This window comes from Cololabis saira, chromosome 10 (assembly GCF_033807715.1).
Source record: "Cololabis saira isolate AMF1-May2022 chromosome 10, fColSai1.1, whole genome shotgun sequence".
Classification (NCBI taxonomy): domain Eukaryota; kingdom Metazoa; phylum Chordata; class Actinopteri; order Beloniformes; family Belonidae; genus Cololabis; species Cololabis saira.
This window is the reverse complement of record NC_084596.1, coordinates 12,460,148-12,477,646: the sequence shown is the minus strand read 5'-3', so window position 1 is coordinate 12,477,646 and position 17,499 is coordinate 12,460,148. Positions and strand designations below refer to the sequence as shown.

The 17,499-nt window shown below is 41.5% G+C and overlaps 1 protein-coding gene across 2 annotated transcripts; it reads left to right on the top strand.

The window, feature by feature from the left end:
• The first annotated feature begins 1,681 nt into the window (after nt 1-1,681).
• On the top strand, nt 1,682-12,312 carry LOC133451864 (neurturin-like). Of its 2 annotated transcripts, XM_061731008.1 has the most exons (4): nt 1,682-1,823; nt 1,993-2,401; nt 9,200-9,500; nt 9,993-12,312. In XM_061731008.1, exons 3-4 carry the CDS (start codon nt 9,227-9,229, stop codon nt 10,427-10,429), a joined length of 711 nt encoding a protein of 236 aa, XP_061586992.1. In that variant the 5' UTR covers nt 1,682-1,823; nt 1,993-2,401; nt 9,200-9,226; the 3' UTR covers nt 10,430-12,312. The 2 variants fall into 2 exon arrangements, with proteins under 2 accessions (XP_061586992.1, XP_061586993.1); XM_061731009.1 differs by lacking the exons at nt 1,682-1,823; nt 1,993-2,401 and adding an exon at nt 7,637-7,789.
• The last annotated feature ends 5,187 nt before the right edge of the window (nt 12,313-17,499 follow it).

Sequence of the window (17,499 nt, the reverse complement as noted above, 5' to 3'; positions counted from 1 at the left end):
TGTATGTTCTCCCCGTGTTCCCCTGGGTAGCTAGTGTGAGCTACCCTCACAAAAACATGCACACAGTCCTGGGCTACACATGCTCCCTCTGGCCAACCGGGGCGCCAGATGGGGTGGGGAGGATCCGGCCGGAATAACGTGATCCTTCCACGCGCTACGTTCGGCCGGAGAAACCCCACCCTGTCTGGTGAAAAGATGCTGCTGCTCACTCCTCAGGTTAAGGAGGAGACCTGAGCTCAGTGCAGGGCCCTCCTGGGGTTGGTAGAGGATGGCAATGCCCAGGACTGTCAGTAGGTAGGAGCACGGGGTGGTAAAAAAAAAAATGGGAAAAAAAACCGTGATAAAAATATTTAAAAAAAAAACAAAAAAAAAACAGCTTGTGTCCAAGAAGAAGGAAGAAGATAAAAGAGCAGACCTGAAAGTAACGAGTACTTTTCAGCCTTCCTAGAAATTTACTCGAGTAAAAGTAAAAATATTTGTCTTGGAAATGTATTCAAGTAAGAGTAATAAGTACCAAAGACATCTAATACTCAAGTAAAGTACAAATCCTCTGGATATGTACTTAAGTACAGTACTCAAGTAAATTTACTCCGTTACTGTCCACCACTGGTTGGGGGGCAAAAAGAGGAATCTTCGTTTGATTTGTGGTGTTGGTCTTCAAAGCTTCCTTGCGCGTTACAGAATCAGAATAACTGCTGACATGCAACTATTGGCATGTCACAAAATTCCTCTGGCATTTCCTTCTTGGTGGCACTTAACACCAAAGGAATTTTTAAGTCCTCGAAAGTTAGCAGCATCCTCATCTCTGAGGCATATGTGTACAGACCGGCCGGAGAATGTCGGAGTGACTCACGCCGTTGGATATTTGTTAGCAAATAATTCATTTCCTGTTGTGGCCCCGGATTAGTTTCTCTAAAAATTGCTGTCTTTGGCTCCAGATACAGTTTTGGACCCCCAAGTTCTGTTTGGATCAACCGTGTACCGGAGGCTGATTTAGCTGCTGTACGTCCCCCCCAGAACAGCACCTGTGACAGTGAGGCGATGCGGATTGCGCTGCGGATCAAGTTTGCGCATCTTTAAACCACTTGGCCTTTGTTTATTCATTACTGACCCCACACACCTGACGCGTTTCCTCTGGGGATCGGGTATTTATTTAGATTGCAGTCTGGAGTGCCTGATACCTTCCAAAAGCACAGCCATCTGCTCCTCATTTACTGCTCCAGGGCTCAAGCGCTGTAACACTGGTCTGTGTCGGAGGAGAATGTGAGCTCCTCGACAACAACACCCGTGCTTTTATCTTCAGCCAGCTCATGAATCAATCATGAAAATACCTCTGCTGTAATAATTCTAGTTTGAATGGGCTCTGGTGTCGTCTTTGCACCATTTAAGCCAATTTTGAACTCTCGTTAATTCCCACTAAAAGATTGGAAAACTCTGACTAGTAGCATACCCTTCTGACGGCACTTATCTGTCCATTTGGGGTTATTACCAATTGCCTTCTTAAGATGGCAGGTTGTCTTGCAGCAGAAGGTCAATGTAAGCCCTTACCCGGGCCAAAGCATCCTTTAGTGCTCCTGGAGTTAGAGCCAGAAAGATTAACATTTCAGGAGTAATCCGACTCGGCCCACAAGCACAACTATGGGAAGAGGAGGGAGGAGCAACAGTTGAGGGGGGAAGGCAGGCTGAGGCATCAGGAGAAGCTCTGTGCTCCACTTACAGTAACCACGTTTTTTTTCCTCCTCTCACCCTAACACATCTTCTCGACCCAGCAGAGTTACCCCCGCCGCCAGGAGCTGAAGAGAAGACCTGCTGCCGGAAAGAGGGTAAGGAGAATGTGCACAGTTCTTCCATCAGTGCTGCGATAAAGTGAATCTGAAGGGAAGTGAGTTTCACAACAGATGGGATAAAAGTTAAAGGCATCTGTGAGATCTGTTTATTGCATGCCAATGTACCTCAGCTCTGCTGTGTTTTTTTGTCTGTTTCATGTTAAAGTGTGTGGAAAAGAGAAGAGCAGACGTTTCTGTAAAGGAGGAGCACGTGAAACGGGAGTGTTCAGAGCCGAAGTCACTCACCTCTCCTTCCTTGAATGGATCAACCTGGTCGCCGCAAAGCACATGTTTACACTCAAAGGAATGCTGATTTTGACATGTGAAATTGACAGAGCTCCCTGGAAATATGACAGAAGAATAAAAGCAAGGCACCCTGAACTTGAATCAAGTCAGGACACCTCCCGCACTCGCAGGGTGGGGAGTTTTTTTATCATTTTCATGGAAAGAAGAAGGGGTCCTGCCCTCAGTCCTCGCCTGTGATGATGATGATGGACGTACCCAGCCAGCACTTGCCTGAAGAGGTCAGCTGAAGACGACGCCACGCAGCTAAGTCTGGATTAGCCGGCCGAACGGTAAGGACAGCGCATCTTCTTTTGTTGCCTTAAGCTGGCAGCTTATGTGGAAAGGCGTTAGGTGGTGCTGACAGAGATGCCTCCCTAAGTGCTTGAGTGGCAGAAAACACACGTTGGATTATCTGTATCAACAAGCGGCCCTTGCTGGAACCGCATGATAGTAGCAGCACTGCAGCCATGGCACCAAGGGTCTGCAGAGCCGGTCCCAATGATTACAAAGAGCATGCCACCGAAATCATTATTGTAATTCTTTCCCCTCACCACACAGGGGAGAGTATTTTGTTGGGGAGAAACATATTTGTTTCCTGTCACTCTTCCAAGGTGATGGTTTGCACTGATTTTTCCTGCACGATTGCCCTCTAAATACAATGGTTTTCCTTTTTTACGAGAAGTTTTTCCACTTCTTTTTTTTTTCCTGAATGCATCATTTCAGGGATTTCTTTCTCCCTCAGAGAGCAATCAAGAGCATCAACATGACAATATATTAGAAGCGCTCTAAGAGGAACAAGCACTGTAATACTCATCGAATACAATTAACTGAAGGGATGATATCACTTGCATGAAGCCCATATCATATTTAAAGATTAAACTGTATCAAGCCGTGTCCCAACAGGCCAGACTGAGGTTAAGCCCCAGAGTAAGTTGAGTCATTCAACTCCATAATCGGGCAAAGCTGGTCTCGACTGGAGAAAAATGAAATTGCTGTTGATCTGACGCACCACTCTTAGTTTTTCCCCCCCCCGTGTACTTGCTAAAATAGCCATTGTGGACAAAAAATGATGAAGATTAAAAAAAGCATAGTTTGAAAGTTGAAGTAAAATCTCATATTTCAGATGTTTGTGCTTGCTTGTGCATGCTCACGTTAGTAAGTGGTATTCAGTGCGTGCCAGATGGCGGCCAACCTTTTGTGAGAGAGACGTTGACATGTTTAACATGGGTGTAGAGGGGATGTTCACGAAGATCTGGGCAAACTCAGTCCTGCTCACTCATAAAACGATGTGACACTATGTTTCCATGCCAACTAACGTGCAACTCCTCCCTCTCTGCTTAATGGATCATTTAAATGTTGTCAGAACTACATGGGAATCAGATTTTTTTTCCTATGATAGGTCCAGGAATCAGATGTGCATCCCTAAAATACATGCTCACCTTTACACCTCATTAATTACCTCATTAACAGGTTTGAGCCGTGCAATGCTCTTGGGTCACTGGATTAATCTGTATTAATCCGTGGGACACGATAGTAGGTCTCCTAGAATAAAATTGAACCTTTTTAAGCCACTCAGACACTCGGAGGATTAAAGGGATACACGAATCAAGTTTAGAATTTGTAGAAAAAGGTGTAGAAACGGTCGCTGGCACTTTCCAATGTGTGTTTTTGTTGTGATTTTTTTTTTCAATAATCAACAGCAGCTTTTCTTTCTTAACAAGGAACAGGCAAGTTTCAATTAGCGTTTGTTTACAGAATGAAAAAGCTTCAGCCCAATTGATGTGGTTGCCCAGAAAATTATAGGCCCCTTTTCCGTTTGCATTAGAGCCGTGGCTGCATTTAGAAACAACCCCTCGCAAAATCGGTTCGTGCCCTTTATTTTACAACCGTTTTGGTTGCAAAAGCACAAAAACAAACAAAAACAAGATTTGCTGCTTGGTTATTCGGGCTGGTTGGTAGGACGCGGTAGGTTTTAGAGGAAGAAGCGCCTGTTCTGGCCCTAACCCTGGAGTTTGAGGTGTCAAATGGATTAATACTGACACACACACACACACACACACACAGAAGGCAAGGTCTGAGCTCCGCCACCAACACAGCAGCCAGGTGTTTATCCACGTGACTACAGATAAACCCGGCAGGCATTAGTGCTAATCCTACACTGATCTTTGGAATATGTCCCTATTAGCTTCTCTGAGCACTCTCTAGCTGTCCCCAGGACTCCTGATGTTCCCTTAAGAGGGAAAAGACAAGGCAAGTCCTTCCTTAAAGCACCAAAACAGTAGGTGCCTGTCCCACTGTTTGCAGTAGTTGCTCTTATCTTTCCATCGCAGGTATTTGTGGGGCGTGTTCGGTGTAAAGCCGCTCACGTGGGTGGAGCACAGCCCAAATACACGGCATGGCATGGATCTTGTGAGGGAAGATCCCCGTGGTTGTGCAGTGGCAAATACTGTATTTTCTGGACTATAAGCCGCTACTTTTTTCGTAGGTTTTGAACCATGCAGCTTATACAAAGGTGCGGCTATTCTGTGGATTTTTCTTCCACCACTCGGGGCGCTCTAACCGGAATTAGAATCAAAACTAAGACACAATAAATGCAAAGAAGAATACGCCACTTCTTCTTTAGCAGATAGAAGTAGGTAGAAGCAGATTTCAAACAGATAAATGGATAAAAAAAATACAGATTTTCTCTTGTCTCTGTCCCGTTTTAATCAGCAAAGTTGCTGCCGTGTTAAAAGACACTGTTAGGAAAAGATCTATTTACATGTACATCATTTACAGTTCAAAATCCTTCTGTACATGTAGTAAATATCTAATCTAACAACATAAATATCTGCGGCTTGCATATCTTTTTCTTTAAATAGAGCGCGGCTTGTATGCAGGTGCAGCTTATAGTCCAGAAAATACGGTACACAAAAAGACTAGACCTATTTAGCTTTGGTTTTTTGTTTGTTTGCTTTGTTTAGTTTTGCGTCAAAAAGCAGCAGAATTATATAAGATGGATTACGGAGTGTTACGTGAAGGTGATGTGGGATTGTGGAAGTGGGAAGGTTGTCTGGCCAACGGTGGAAGGGTGGAAAGTTTATCTACGTATGTCTGTGTCAAGCGATCTGGGAAAAGTGAAACCGCGCAACTGCGGCGTGCTTGTATGTTTATGGTATGTGTGAGTCACCGCGAGAGCCGGAGAGGGAGACAGAGCACGCTTTATTGGAGTGATTATGTACATATGAACGACTGATACGGAATATTGAGACATAAAAGTTGATATCTGGTTATTTTCCAGCACAAAGAAACTCTTCATTCATGTCTTTCTGTGATCATCTCTTACTCCAGTCACTCCACGTTGGTCAAGCTCCAAGTAAGCTGACAAGAAAGCCCCCCGTGTCTGCCGGATTCATTCAGAAATGTTAACCACAGACAACCCCTATGGCCATTTTGACAGATCTCCAGTTCATCCTCCGTATGCTGACGTGTTTTTTTTTTTAAGTGTCTCCCTCTGGCAACGGAGGGAGAGGAGGACACGAGTGTCATGCTACTGTAATTACATTACCGCCAGCTTAGCAGCTCCGTGGCCGCTGAACTAATTATTCCTCAAAAACATCAATTTTATTGTGTCACATCGAATAATGCAATCTTTGAGACGCAACAAGAGCTCGGTTTGACGGTGGAGGTTTGGCCCTAACTGCATGCAGCGTGCGTCGCAGCACACATAACGCCTCAGGAATGGCTTTGACAGACGCTGGAATTCTTGGCTAAACAGTTCACTCTCATGGTTCGTCTTGAACATGTTAATGACTTCTTGGACTGCTTCGTCTCTGCCAGTAACTCTCCAGGTGATAAGTGTCTGACAGCAGGCGTTAGGTGGGCTGATTCTGGCTGATTTAATTCCAAAAAAAAACTCAGACAACCTATAATTCCCTCTTTTCCACTTTGTGAACGGGCAATTTCTTCTGTTTGTTTTTTAACTAGCCTTCCTCTTTACAGACGGGAGCATGCATGGGCACATCGCTGCACGGTGCTTTTGTGGGGGCCAGACATGTTGAGGATACGTGGGAACTGGTTTAGTTTTCTCTGCAACTCATCTGCACTGTTATGCATCTGTTTGAGGATGCGTTTTCCTTCTGCCGGAGCGTCCTCTGGGGCTCTACTATACCTTCAGCACCGCTGCTCTCCTCTGTTTGTCCTCAAGTCTTTCCATTCCCCTCCAAAGAAAACACCTGCGCACCTTTCCCCTATCACTATCTGTATATTTATGCTCCCAGCAGCAGGCGCCGGGGGTTGATATTAAATATCTCCGTTGATTAATCTTCCATGACCAATCCGAAAACAAGCAGCCGAGTGGTCCCTGGCACTTTTATTGTTGCCAATCGACTTCAGATGTGACTGATGGTTTTCTGAGTGGAGCAATTATGACAATTAAAGTGTCCCGAGGGACATGAGATCAGTGTTCGATGCCCCGGACTCATCCAGTTTAAGCCGCTGAGAGAGCAGAGGTCTCATCTGTTCCTGACAACTCTCAGTAATTGTTTTTATCATGATGAGCCGCAGAGCTAACAAGCTGTAGACCCTGACGCATCGCTGCCGTTTCAAACGGCCCACTCTAAGAATTAGTAATAGTACAAAACGGACCTATTATTATTATTATAACAAAAAAAGGAGAAGAAAAAGGATGATCTAATCCTCAGCTATACATCATAACAAACCGGCTCTTTTGATGCGGAGAATTTATCACATTTAGGACATGAGCAGCAAGTTTTTCTTGGTGTTTGACCAACAGAAACAAAAATCAGAGTTTCCACCGAGGCATCTATACGTCACGTCTGATGATTAAATACATTTCTGAGGCCCAGACGTCAGACAGATAGCCGGGCCGCAGTCCCGTGTTTGATTTGGACAGACTGTGCGTCAAATGAGGTTGTTTGGTGACATGTTTGACTTTCAAATGAATGCTATCGTGCAGTGACTCCTCACCATGTTAAACGCATATGGAATTATGAAGAGATGAGTCAAGCTTTAACTGATAGTACTGTTTATGTGCTGTTTACACCACCGCAACCCGCGTGCCGAGTTTGTTTGTATTTTGCCATAGCTGTGTCCAAAACATTTAGATTTAGTAGGTACTATAATTTGCCTATAGTTATTCTTTTTTTTTGTTTAACTTACTTTGCTGCAAACCAACCGTTTAACCCCTTGAGAAAATTTAAATGTGCCCACATTTGACTATTTTTAACATACTTGTTATGTTTAGGTGATTTACAGGAAGCAACACTGTGGAGATTTCTTATTTTTGCATGTTTCTATAATAAACCAGACAAAAATATATGACATTTAGTCTAAGTGTAAACACTCCAGCCGCCTGTATACGACCACTTCAGAATCCATACTGGCTAAAACACTTTGCAGTCCTGGGCTGGATTTGCTGTTAGTCACTCCCGTTGTGCCGGGGAAATGTTTTGCTCACTTGGTGACATGATATGAAAAATGCGGGGAAAATAGCTCAATAAACCTCTCAAATACCAGCAGCACAAGAAGAGGAAGAAACCACGAGACAGGAGCCCTGCAAATGGAGCTTTTGTGGCTGCTGCACCGCTGTGCCTGTTGAGAGAGAGTGAGGGAAGCTGTCGAAGATTAATGGACGTATGTGCACCGAGGCCTCTTCATATGTACAACGTTACAAATAGGTGCGGTTAGAAGATTCCTGTAAGGACAGGAACATATTTCCTGCTCTTTAAAAGAGCATTTATTTCTGACAAAGGAGTGAAGGTTATGTTTTCATCTGCATCAGGTGCCTTTGGATAAAACACTCTCATTTTTTAACAACTGTCAAGCAGTGAAAAGTTAAAAAGAACTCTTCCCGGTCAGCTCAAATAAGAAATGGCAGTCATATTTTATCCTCTGCAGGCTGCAGCGTCACAACTTCAAACACACGTTGACTCTCAGGTGTCAAAAAGTGGTGTCAAGACCCACTTAGAGTAAAAAAATAAATAAAAAATGGTCTGAAAGAGTTGACCAGTCCAAAAGTAAAAGCCTTTTACAGAAAGTGATGGCATACATGATTAACAGTTATAGCTCTGTTCTGTCTGTGACTTCATGTGAACAAGCTGAGAAGATGAAACATTTTATCGTTTTGTGTAATCTCCTTGAAATTATTTTTTGTTTTTGTTCATTTGGTTTGTTATTTAGTCGTTTATTTTTTGTTTGTTTCTTAATTATTAAATTGTACTCTATCGTTTTTCATATATCCGATCATTTTTCTTTTGTGTAAATTCTTTGTAATTTTCCTTTAATTTCTATCATTTATAGATTTCTAACTGCTCATTTGTATATTTTGTTTTTATAAGTATGATATTAAATTTTATGTTAACTATAGGTGGAGGCACCTGATAAGCTCTTTTGAGTTTTCGCCTCTTCCTGCACTTTAATTTGTAAAGTTGGTAATTTTATTTATGTAATGTTTAACTGTGCAAAGTACGACGGAGTATTAGGGCCAAACTAAGACAAAAAAAAAAATATGAGAAAAAAGTCGTAAAATTACCAGAATAAAGTCGTAATATTACGAGAATAAAGTCGTAATATTTTAAGAATAAAGTCGTAATATTACGAGAATAAAGTCGTAATATTTTGAGAATAAAGTCGTCATATTACGAGAATAAAGTCGTAATATTAAATATATTATAAATATATAAATATAACTTCACAAGATGCTCAATATTCCTCATTTTAACACAGGGAGAAGATGCTCTTTATTCTCATAATATTATGACTTTATTCTCATAAATTACCACTTTATTCTTGTAATGTTACGACTTTATTCTCGTAATATTACGACTTTATTCTCGTAATATTATGACTTTATTCTCGTAATGTTACGACTTTATTCTATTACGACTTTATTCTCGTAATTTTACAACTTTATTCTCATTATATTATGACTTTATTCTCGTAATTTCCAATTTTCTTTTGTTTTAGTTTGGCCCTAATACTCCGTCGTAGCAAATAAATAAATCTAAAAAAAAAAAAAAAAGATGGTTTCCATGTCCGAAGGTGACTGATGTTTGTGCGCTTTGCTCTCTCTCGTTCTCCCTCTGCAGAGTTTCAATGCTCCTCCACGTTCTAAGATGAAGTTATGGAAAGGTGCTACTTTTGCCTTAGTGCTCTGTGGCGCAGCCCTGTCCATCATCCTCGTTAGAAGCATGGCCACGATCGGACAGTTCAAGCTCAAGACGAAACATCCGCACCCGTCATCGCCCTCGTCGAGACCGTCCTCGTCGCTACTGCCCGCATCCAGAACGTCGTCCTCGCCGGACTCCAGAGCGCCGTCGCAGCACGTGGGAGCTCCTCACCGGCGGATCCGCTCAACGGGCGACAACATGAACTCGCTCCTGTCAGAGTGTAAGATATCCTGTCGCCTTGTTTCTTCGCGTCTGCCTTGGAGACGAGGGCGTCACGGGGGAAAAGGTTGTTGTTTGCAGAGCAGGTTTTAACGTCTGACAACAACCTGCTGTCAATTACCACCTCATAGGTCACCGGCGCTTCATGAAAGCTCTCTAATCTCCCCAAGTTGAGGATGTGTAATATTTTCTTTTCTCCTCACATGGCCTCATTGACACGCAGAATGACATCCATCAGCTAAATTGGCTCCATGGAATCGCAAACACACTTGTCACGCTTGTTTTGATAAGAACGGCTAGCTGTCATGATCTCTGCTAAAACATACTTACTAACATACTATAGTATGCTATCTCTGTGAATCATCTGTTCTCAGGAAAGCTATGAATGCTGGGGGATGTCAGGCTGAAAATTAGCAGGAAACCTGATCATCTGCTCCTTTTCACCTGCCAGTGATGCTGCTGATTTTTTCTCTCTCTCTCTCCTCTCTTTCAGTTTCCATGATGTTCCAGAGCTTTACGGAGGGCGAGCTGCAGCACGTGGTCGGAAGTATGTTAGACAAGAAAAGAAAGAGGAACCAGCCCCTCAGCGGGAGCCAGGCCTCGAGGACTAAACGAGCCCAGAGATCTAAACCCTGCTCTCTGAGGAAGCTGGTGCTGACCGTGAAGGAACTGGGCCTGGGCTACGACAGCGAGGAGACGGTGCTGCTGCACTACTGCAGCGGCAAATGCGGCGCCCACCGGCAAAACTATGACATCACCATGGAGCACGTTCAGACAAATTTGAAGGGTAAAGGTTACAAAGTGGGCAAAGTCAGTAAAGGGCCCTGCTGCCGGCCTACGGCGTTTGAAGAGGGGTTCTCCTTCCTGGACAACAAGAGTCGCTACCACACGATACAGAATGTGTCGGCAAAGAACTGTGGTTGTGTATGACCCAACAGGAGTGGACTTGTCACTTCTTCATGCTGCTCTCAGCCTCCGGTGGACAAGTCAAACATGGAGGCTGTTCAACGATAAACAGTGGAATATAAACTCAAGCAGAGAAGGAAACGAAGGGAATACGTTCATGGCTGCAACCTTTTGAGACGGGAATTTGGGCTTCTGCGACCAAATGGACAGCAGGTGCTGGATTTGGATTTCACGATAAATTGGAAGGGAAAATGACTGTTCATACCTAAAAGTTTATATCTTTTCTATCCGTGTAGTAACACTGTAAACTGTGGTGTAACATTTTGTCTGTGACATTTGAGTAGTTGTACATGTGTTAGACCCATAATGACGAGCCAGGGCCGACCAGCTCTTTACTGTTACTGCACTTCATACCCATTTTTGTACAAACCTTATTTTACAGGGTTCAGATGGTCAAATTCACCTGACAGATCGAAGAAAAATAAGAAGCCATGAATAAAATATGTCTTTATTAGCCTATGTTCACGTTAGAGTCCGTGCAGGACTAGCCTGGCCAGCTATACCCATTCACCATTTGCACTGGAACAGAGCAAACTGAACCAGAAGCAACAGGGCGAGCTTTATGTGATGACTCATTCAGGAACGTCCATGAGCCATGATTCAAAACAACCAAGATGACAGCAGAATTTATTATAACACCTTGGATCAAAACTGCAAAACAGTCATTGACTGGGGTTCCTGCTTCGGTGCACGCCAATGCGGTTGCCTTTTGTTGATACTAGTCTGGTTGACGTCTGCCTACATCACATGCTTTGTTTCTCTGATTGGTGGTATGCCTATTCAGTGGCTCGCACAGGCCGTTCCTACCGTCTCCTGGAAATCAAAGCTGGATCTAGAGGCACTGGACCGATTCTTTGTATCCAAGAGGAAAATAATTTAGGATGGCTGGCCAGACTAGAACTGATAATAAGGTGCGGACCATACATGCGTTAATGATACTGATTGCAGTGTTATTACACAGGTAAAAGAATTGTTATCGATAAGAATTGGACAAGGAAAGATCCCATTTTCCATAAGTTGAATAATAATCTTTAATAATTGTGTTTTATATATATTTTTATTATATTGACTCCTTAAAACATCTCAAACTTCAGCGACAAATCAATATGAAAATATCCCCTTGTGCACAGAAAAGCACTGTTTTCTACTTTCCTCAGATATGCACATCATATCATTACCCATGATCCTCTGGAAGTATCTTTCCTCAAATGATTGCCAAAACCCACCAAGTCAAATCAACACAGACGTGACCTCCCGACGTCACGTTCATAATCATCTCATATCTCAAGTACCAGGTGATATAACCTGTTTATTTCCTGTCGCTCAAACTCACACTAATTTTAGCTGTTTTGCAAAACTCAAGTTCCAGTGAGAGGCAATGTTTTTCTTCCCTTCACAGTGACAGAAAGCTGAAGTAAACATTTGGATCTGAGACTGTGTTTGCACCCATCTGTAAAACCTTCCCTGTAACCCACAGTGCAGCCTTCAACTGGCCCTGAACATGCCTCCATGTTGTATTGCCTGGTAGACTCTTAGGAGAAAAATAAGCTGTTGACATGAATTATGAAGCATTTTTAATTTTTTTTTTTCCTCCCTCAGTGATCTTTGTTTGGTTTTGAACTCACTGTAACTGCCTGAAGTAAAGCAAATGATGTTATGTGTAAAGCGAGGGGTGCGGATGCAGTGCATCTATGTTGTAGTTTATGTTGTATTTATTTGGAAAATAAATTATGGATTTGCATATTTATTAAGATTACTACACAAAAATGGGACAGCTTATTATCATCAAGCAACTGTGCCAAAAATGTTTTATCTAACACTATATTGACTGCTGAATAAACATAATTTCAGAGGTATGGGTGTTCATCATTTCGTCTCAGTTCATCGTTTGAAGGTGTTGATTATATTCTGTATTCAGAATGCAGTTAAAGGAGACAGTTTTTCAAGAGTTGACAGTTTTACAACATATTAATTAAATGTGTCTCACATGTTTTTGTCAAAATATCACAGCTATACTGTACCGAAGCATTTTTTGAAAACCACATTTTACACCTTTGTGCATAGCAGCTGGGAGTTGAGGTTTCTGTGCATTAAAACATTTAAAGACAGCTCTCAACAGGTCCCCCCAGAGAATTTCAGTCTACTTGGAGTTCTAATTTAAGGCTATTCCAAAACCTTGATGTTTTTTTTTTTTGGTTATTGATGTTATTTCGTTATGTTGTTTTCCTCCATTCTGTTGTAGAGGTGCTGGGGTGCTTTGGATCAATACCCCGTTGCATGACCCCTTTTCTATCAACCTTTAGCTCGCAGAAAAATAACCTCATCTTTATTTCTAAAGAGAAAAATTCATTATTTGCTCAATGACTGTAAGGTACCCAGTTTCTGTGCAAAAGAAGCCCAAATCATCAGCCCTCCACCACTGTGCTTGACAGTTAAGTATGTGTTTCTGCTGTAATGCTGTGTCTGGTTTTTAGCAAGTGTGGCACTGGGTATTAAGCCAAGCGACTTGATGGATTTTCGAGAAAAAATGTTTATTCTTACCTCAATTTTGCTTAAATGTTGTTATTAGAGTGATGAGACTCTCCACGCAACTCTTCCAAAAAAACTCCTTTTTCTCGGTCTCCTTCTTCCTTTCATCCCTTGGCTGTAATCTTGATGGTTCCGACTGTGCAAGTATTTCCAAATTGCTATGCAAACACGTGACGCATCCATATTTACTTCTGTAAAAACCACGCACTACGTGACATCGTATTATGCATGCGTGTCACTTAAGGGCTGCGTACGGTTCACACTTCAGTGTGATGAAGGTCGCATCAAAATGATAATGCAAGCAAATTGGATTTTGTTAAAAAATCTCATTCGAGCATTAAGACCTTCAGCGTGAATGTAGCCTTAATGTATTTAGTGTCTTAACATTTTTTTAGGGGGGGGCTTAATTTTTCTTAAATAAATAATGTTACAGTGAAAAAATAATGTTGTATTATGTTTTTATGCAAAACGTATTCTACTTATTCTTATTCTCTACTATATGCTCTAGAGAGCGAAAAAAAACTAAACCCTTAGATCAAACAAATAATAACAAAGATAATTACCTGTGGTAGCAGTCAAGCAAAAAAATATTTTTATCAAAATTTAAACAGATGAACACTGTAGCAAGTTGAAAACACACTGTCATGCTACCATATCAGATGTCATCATGTAGAAGTGAAATTTGTATTATTTCAAAAGCTTGACAGACCAGAAATGAATGACCAAGTCCTTTCATCAATCAAGTTGCTATTTTGCCCTCAAACCTCACAAAAAGACTAAAAACCACAATGAAGTGACCCCAATAATTGTTCTTCTAAAAGCCGCAAGGTTTTCCAAGAACCATGAAAAACACACTGATGAGCCATACCATAAAAGTGAATAATGTGTCTCTCCTTTCTTAGGAAAAAAAAACTGTTTATTTGAATGAATCAGTGCCACATGCACCATCCTGCTACCAGAAATTGCTGCTAAACCTCAAACATGTATTACTCTGAAACAGGAAATAGTGTCCAAGGCTACATGTTGTTCTCAGCTTTTTTAGAATCCCACAGAGATTGTAGTCACAATGCAATGGAGTTGTTGTTTTCTTTTTGGAAAAATCTGTGAATATTATTCACTTAAAATTCCACGATTTCGCATGGCACTGCATACAGCTCACATATTTTAGGATAATGTCAGGGGAATGTTTTTTGTAAGATGTACAAATGCATCTCTCTGAGACCGGAACACCCTGCCTTGTAAAAGTAAACCTCTCAAAGGTGAAGATAAACAATCTTCCTTCTAGTTTAATCACTGAGCGGAAAGATTTAATGAGGTCCCCATCATGATGCATGATTTGTAAAGCTTTCTAAAAGCATATACTTTATCATTAACTTTTAGCAGTAAAGAATGTCTAGCTTTGCTTGGGTTTTTCAACATCTGCTTCCACCCAAACAGCGGAGGTGGAGAGAAACTTGCACTCAAAACAGAAAATTCAATAGCAATCTGTCAAGCCAGAAACAATGGTCCCCTTACACTGACTAAACCACAGAACATGCAGCAAGCCATATTTGTGGGGAGAGTTCCTGCAACCCTCACCCATCCCAACAAATCATAAATGAAAGAAGAAAAAAGGAGTGTTTTCATGTTAAAATGCTAATTTCAGTCCCATTTGATGAAATATTTCATGACCTTTAGGATGCGTTGTTGTGGTCTTCTCTCCATATTAACGAAACCCAGCCTAAATTACTTTGGATTCCGGCCAAGGCTTTCTCTCGTGACAACTGTGTATCACTCGATGCAGGGTTAAGGTAGATTTAATTTCTTGCCAGAACTACTTCAACTATTTCTTTGTTTCAGCTTTACTGATGCAAAATAAATAAACTTCACTAATGTAGCATGTGTAGGCCGTGCGAGGTGGTCTGGTTTCCCAGCGTGCCCTTGCCAGCAGACTTGTTGACATTAGCTTAAGCTAACTGTTCATAATCTGTTATCACTTCATGTTTTGATGCGTTTATTTCTTCGTCAAATTCCACTGGTTGTCTGTTGCTAACAATTCTGGTGTGGGGATTGTGCTGCACCATGACGAGTGAGAGCGCATTCACAGTTAGTAAGAACCTAAACAGTTAAACCTAGCAACCACCTGCATTACCTCTAATAAATAGTCATGATAGTATTTGTGAAGTGACTGATAGGTAAGACCAACCTCTCACATGCAGATTAAGAAATGACTGTTGAGTATTAGTTGTTGTCAGGCATCTGTAGGTTTCAGGTTCCAGAGATAATCATTGAAAGTTCCTGAACTCTCAACTGACTGATGACGTTTTGTGCCATGAAAATAAAGTGATGTGTCTGCTGTATTTGTAGTAGGCTACTTGTAATCCAATTCCAGGTATTTTGAAACTAGAGTGGTTACGATACTGTATTGGAAATACTATAAGTTACTGCAAAAAATAAGGGTATCAACGAGCATTTACGCGTATGCACCAACCGATATCATGTATTGGATTATTTTAGGCTGGAAAATCCTACCAGAAAAAGTGTGGCATGTCCCTAATGCAAGACTGTAGTTTCCAGACTAAAATAAGAACAACGATGGGCAAAACTGTAGAATTCCTTGTCCTAGATGACGAGCCCCTGTTGGTCACTGATATCGAATTTCACTGGGATCTTTAACATCTGGACACATAGTAGTTACCCAGGTTGGAAGTACAAGTCAAAAAATGTGCTGTATTTAATAGTTATTCTTTACTGAGGTTAATTTAGCAAAATATTTTGTATGGTATCTGAAACAAAAATTGAAACTAATGCTGGTATCGGAACGGTGCTCAGTACTTGCGATACCCAAAGCCTTGGTATGGAAATTGGTATCGGAAAGAAAAAATTGGACTTGGAACATCTCCATCCGAAACGTTGGGGCAGTGGGGGTTCTCTTTTCCCATTCTGTAAACCCAAACAAGTCAGGGGTAAATGTCTGCTTTGGACTGCGTTGCCTACTTAGCGTCCAGTGGATGATCAGCTACATAAGTTCAAAGGTTAATCAACTCTACTCTTCTCTACTAACATTACCCAAAGTTATTTAAGGACAATAATCGTATAGCAACATATCCTTTACCTCAGAGAAGTTAGCTAGCTACTGTAGCTCTAAAGGTAGCTACCGAGCATCAGGTACAAAGTAAAACCTTCAGACAGTGTAAGTAGCTCGTAGCATCTGAGCATCAACCATCTCATTTCCTTCTGAGGTTTATGCGGAGCTAAGATTCGTTGCAGTTCCTGGATGCTGCTGTCATCTGCTGTCGTGATGACCGTAAGAGGAGACTTGTCCTGCTTCACTGTGATCTGAAAACCCTCGTACCCAGTTAAACCTTATTACCAGTTGTATTTATTTTAAGATTTTTTACATAGCCCCCCAATGGCACATTCAAGTACTACTTGAATGGTCCTCAAGAAAGCTGGTCCTTTGTGTCCAGGTTAACAACGGTTCATTTGGAAGTTTTCTTACAGGAACAGCGCTCCATCTGACAATGTTGTATCGGAACCGTTCTGGCTGTAGTTGTCACACATCAACAAGCATTAATTAGTTCACAGAGTTACCGTGGACATCATTGCAGAAGTGACTAAAGCCAAGCCTTCATGTCCGTTCCTGTGTGTGAATGTTTCCTGCTTCACTTCTGTTCGGGTCGTGTGTGGAACACCAGAGTTAAAAACACAACCGTATACCAAAAAAACAAAACGCCGTTGGTAGAGAGTTTCTTTTTCTGTTGAAATGTATTAAGCAAAACTGACTGCCTTAAACATAGGCCTATGAATAAATGAATCTGTCTCTTAGAAAATATACATTTATGTATATAGTGAAAATAGTACAGAATATATTGTGATCATGTGAACCATGTGGACATGGAAGTGTGAAGGTGGATTTAAAATGAACTCTAGCAACAGAAAAAGATTGAGTAGAAATTCACAAGTATTATTTTGACAGCCTAAAGAAAGCCAAAGAGAACGTGGATGCAAGAGAGATGTTATAACAAATGTATGAACAAAAAAGTCACTAGAGGGATTTGGCAAAGGGGCAAAGCCAAAATAAATTATTTTCTGCGCAACTGGTGTCCACGTACGGATTGAACTGCTTTTGTTTCAGTCACAGCAGAGAAAAAACAACACCTGCTCCAGCGGAGATGGGATGTTAGTCCATTAAATCAATGTCTTCAGGGCGAGTCTTTCTCTATGGTTTTGGTGATGCGCGAAATTGATAAGAACCACCAACAGCGATTCTGGACATCCTCCACAACATTTTACAAGTTGTTGCTTTGGATTGGTCTTCTTGTTCAACACAACACAAACAGCAAACTGAAACTGCACCAAAAAAAATCATGTTTTTATTATTAATTCATTGTGTTTGGTTGCACTCAGTTATCAAGTGTTTTCTAAAGCAGATGTATGAATTTTTTACTGTTTTCTTGTCACCACCTCGTTCTGCAGCGCTCTAACTAGTAAACACTAGCGATTTTAAATTTGTTTTTGTTGAA

Bases quoted from the DNA above. Each gene is read 5' to 3' on its own strand.
- LOC133451864 (XM_061731008.1), top strand. From the start codon at position 9,227: ATGAAGTTATGGAAAGGTGCTACTTTTGCCTTAGTGCTCTGTGGCGCA. The intron at 9,501-9,992 runs GTAAGATATCCT...CCTCTCTTTCAG, and splicing joins GAACTCGCTCCTGTCAGAGT to TTTCCATGATGTTCCAGAGC.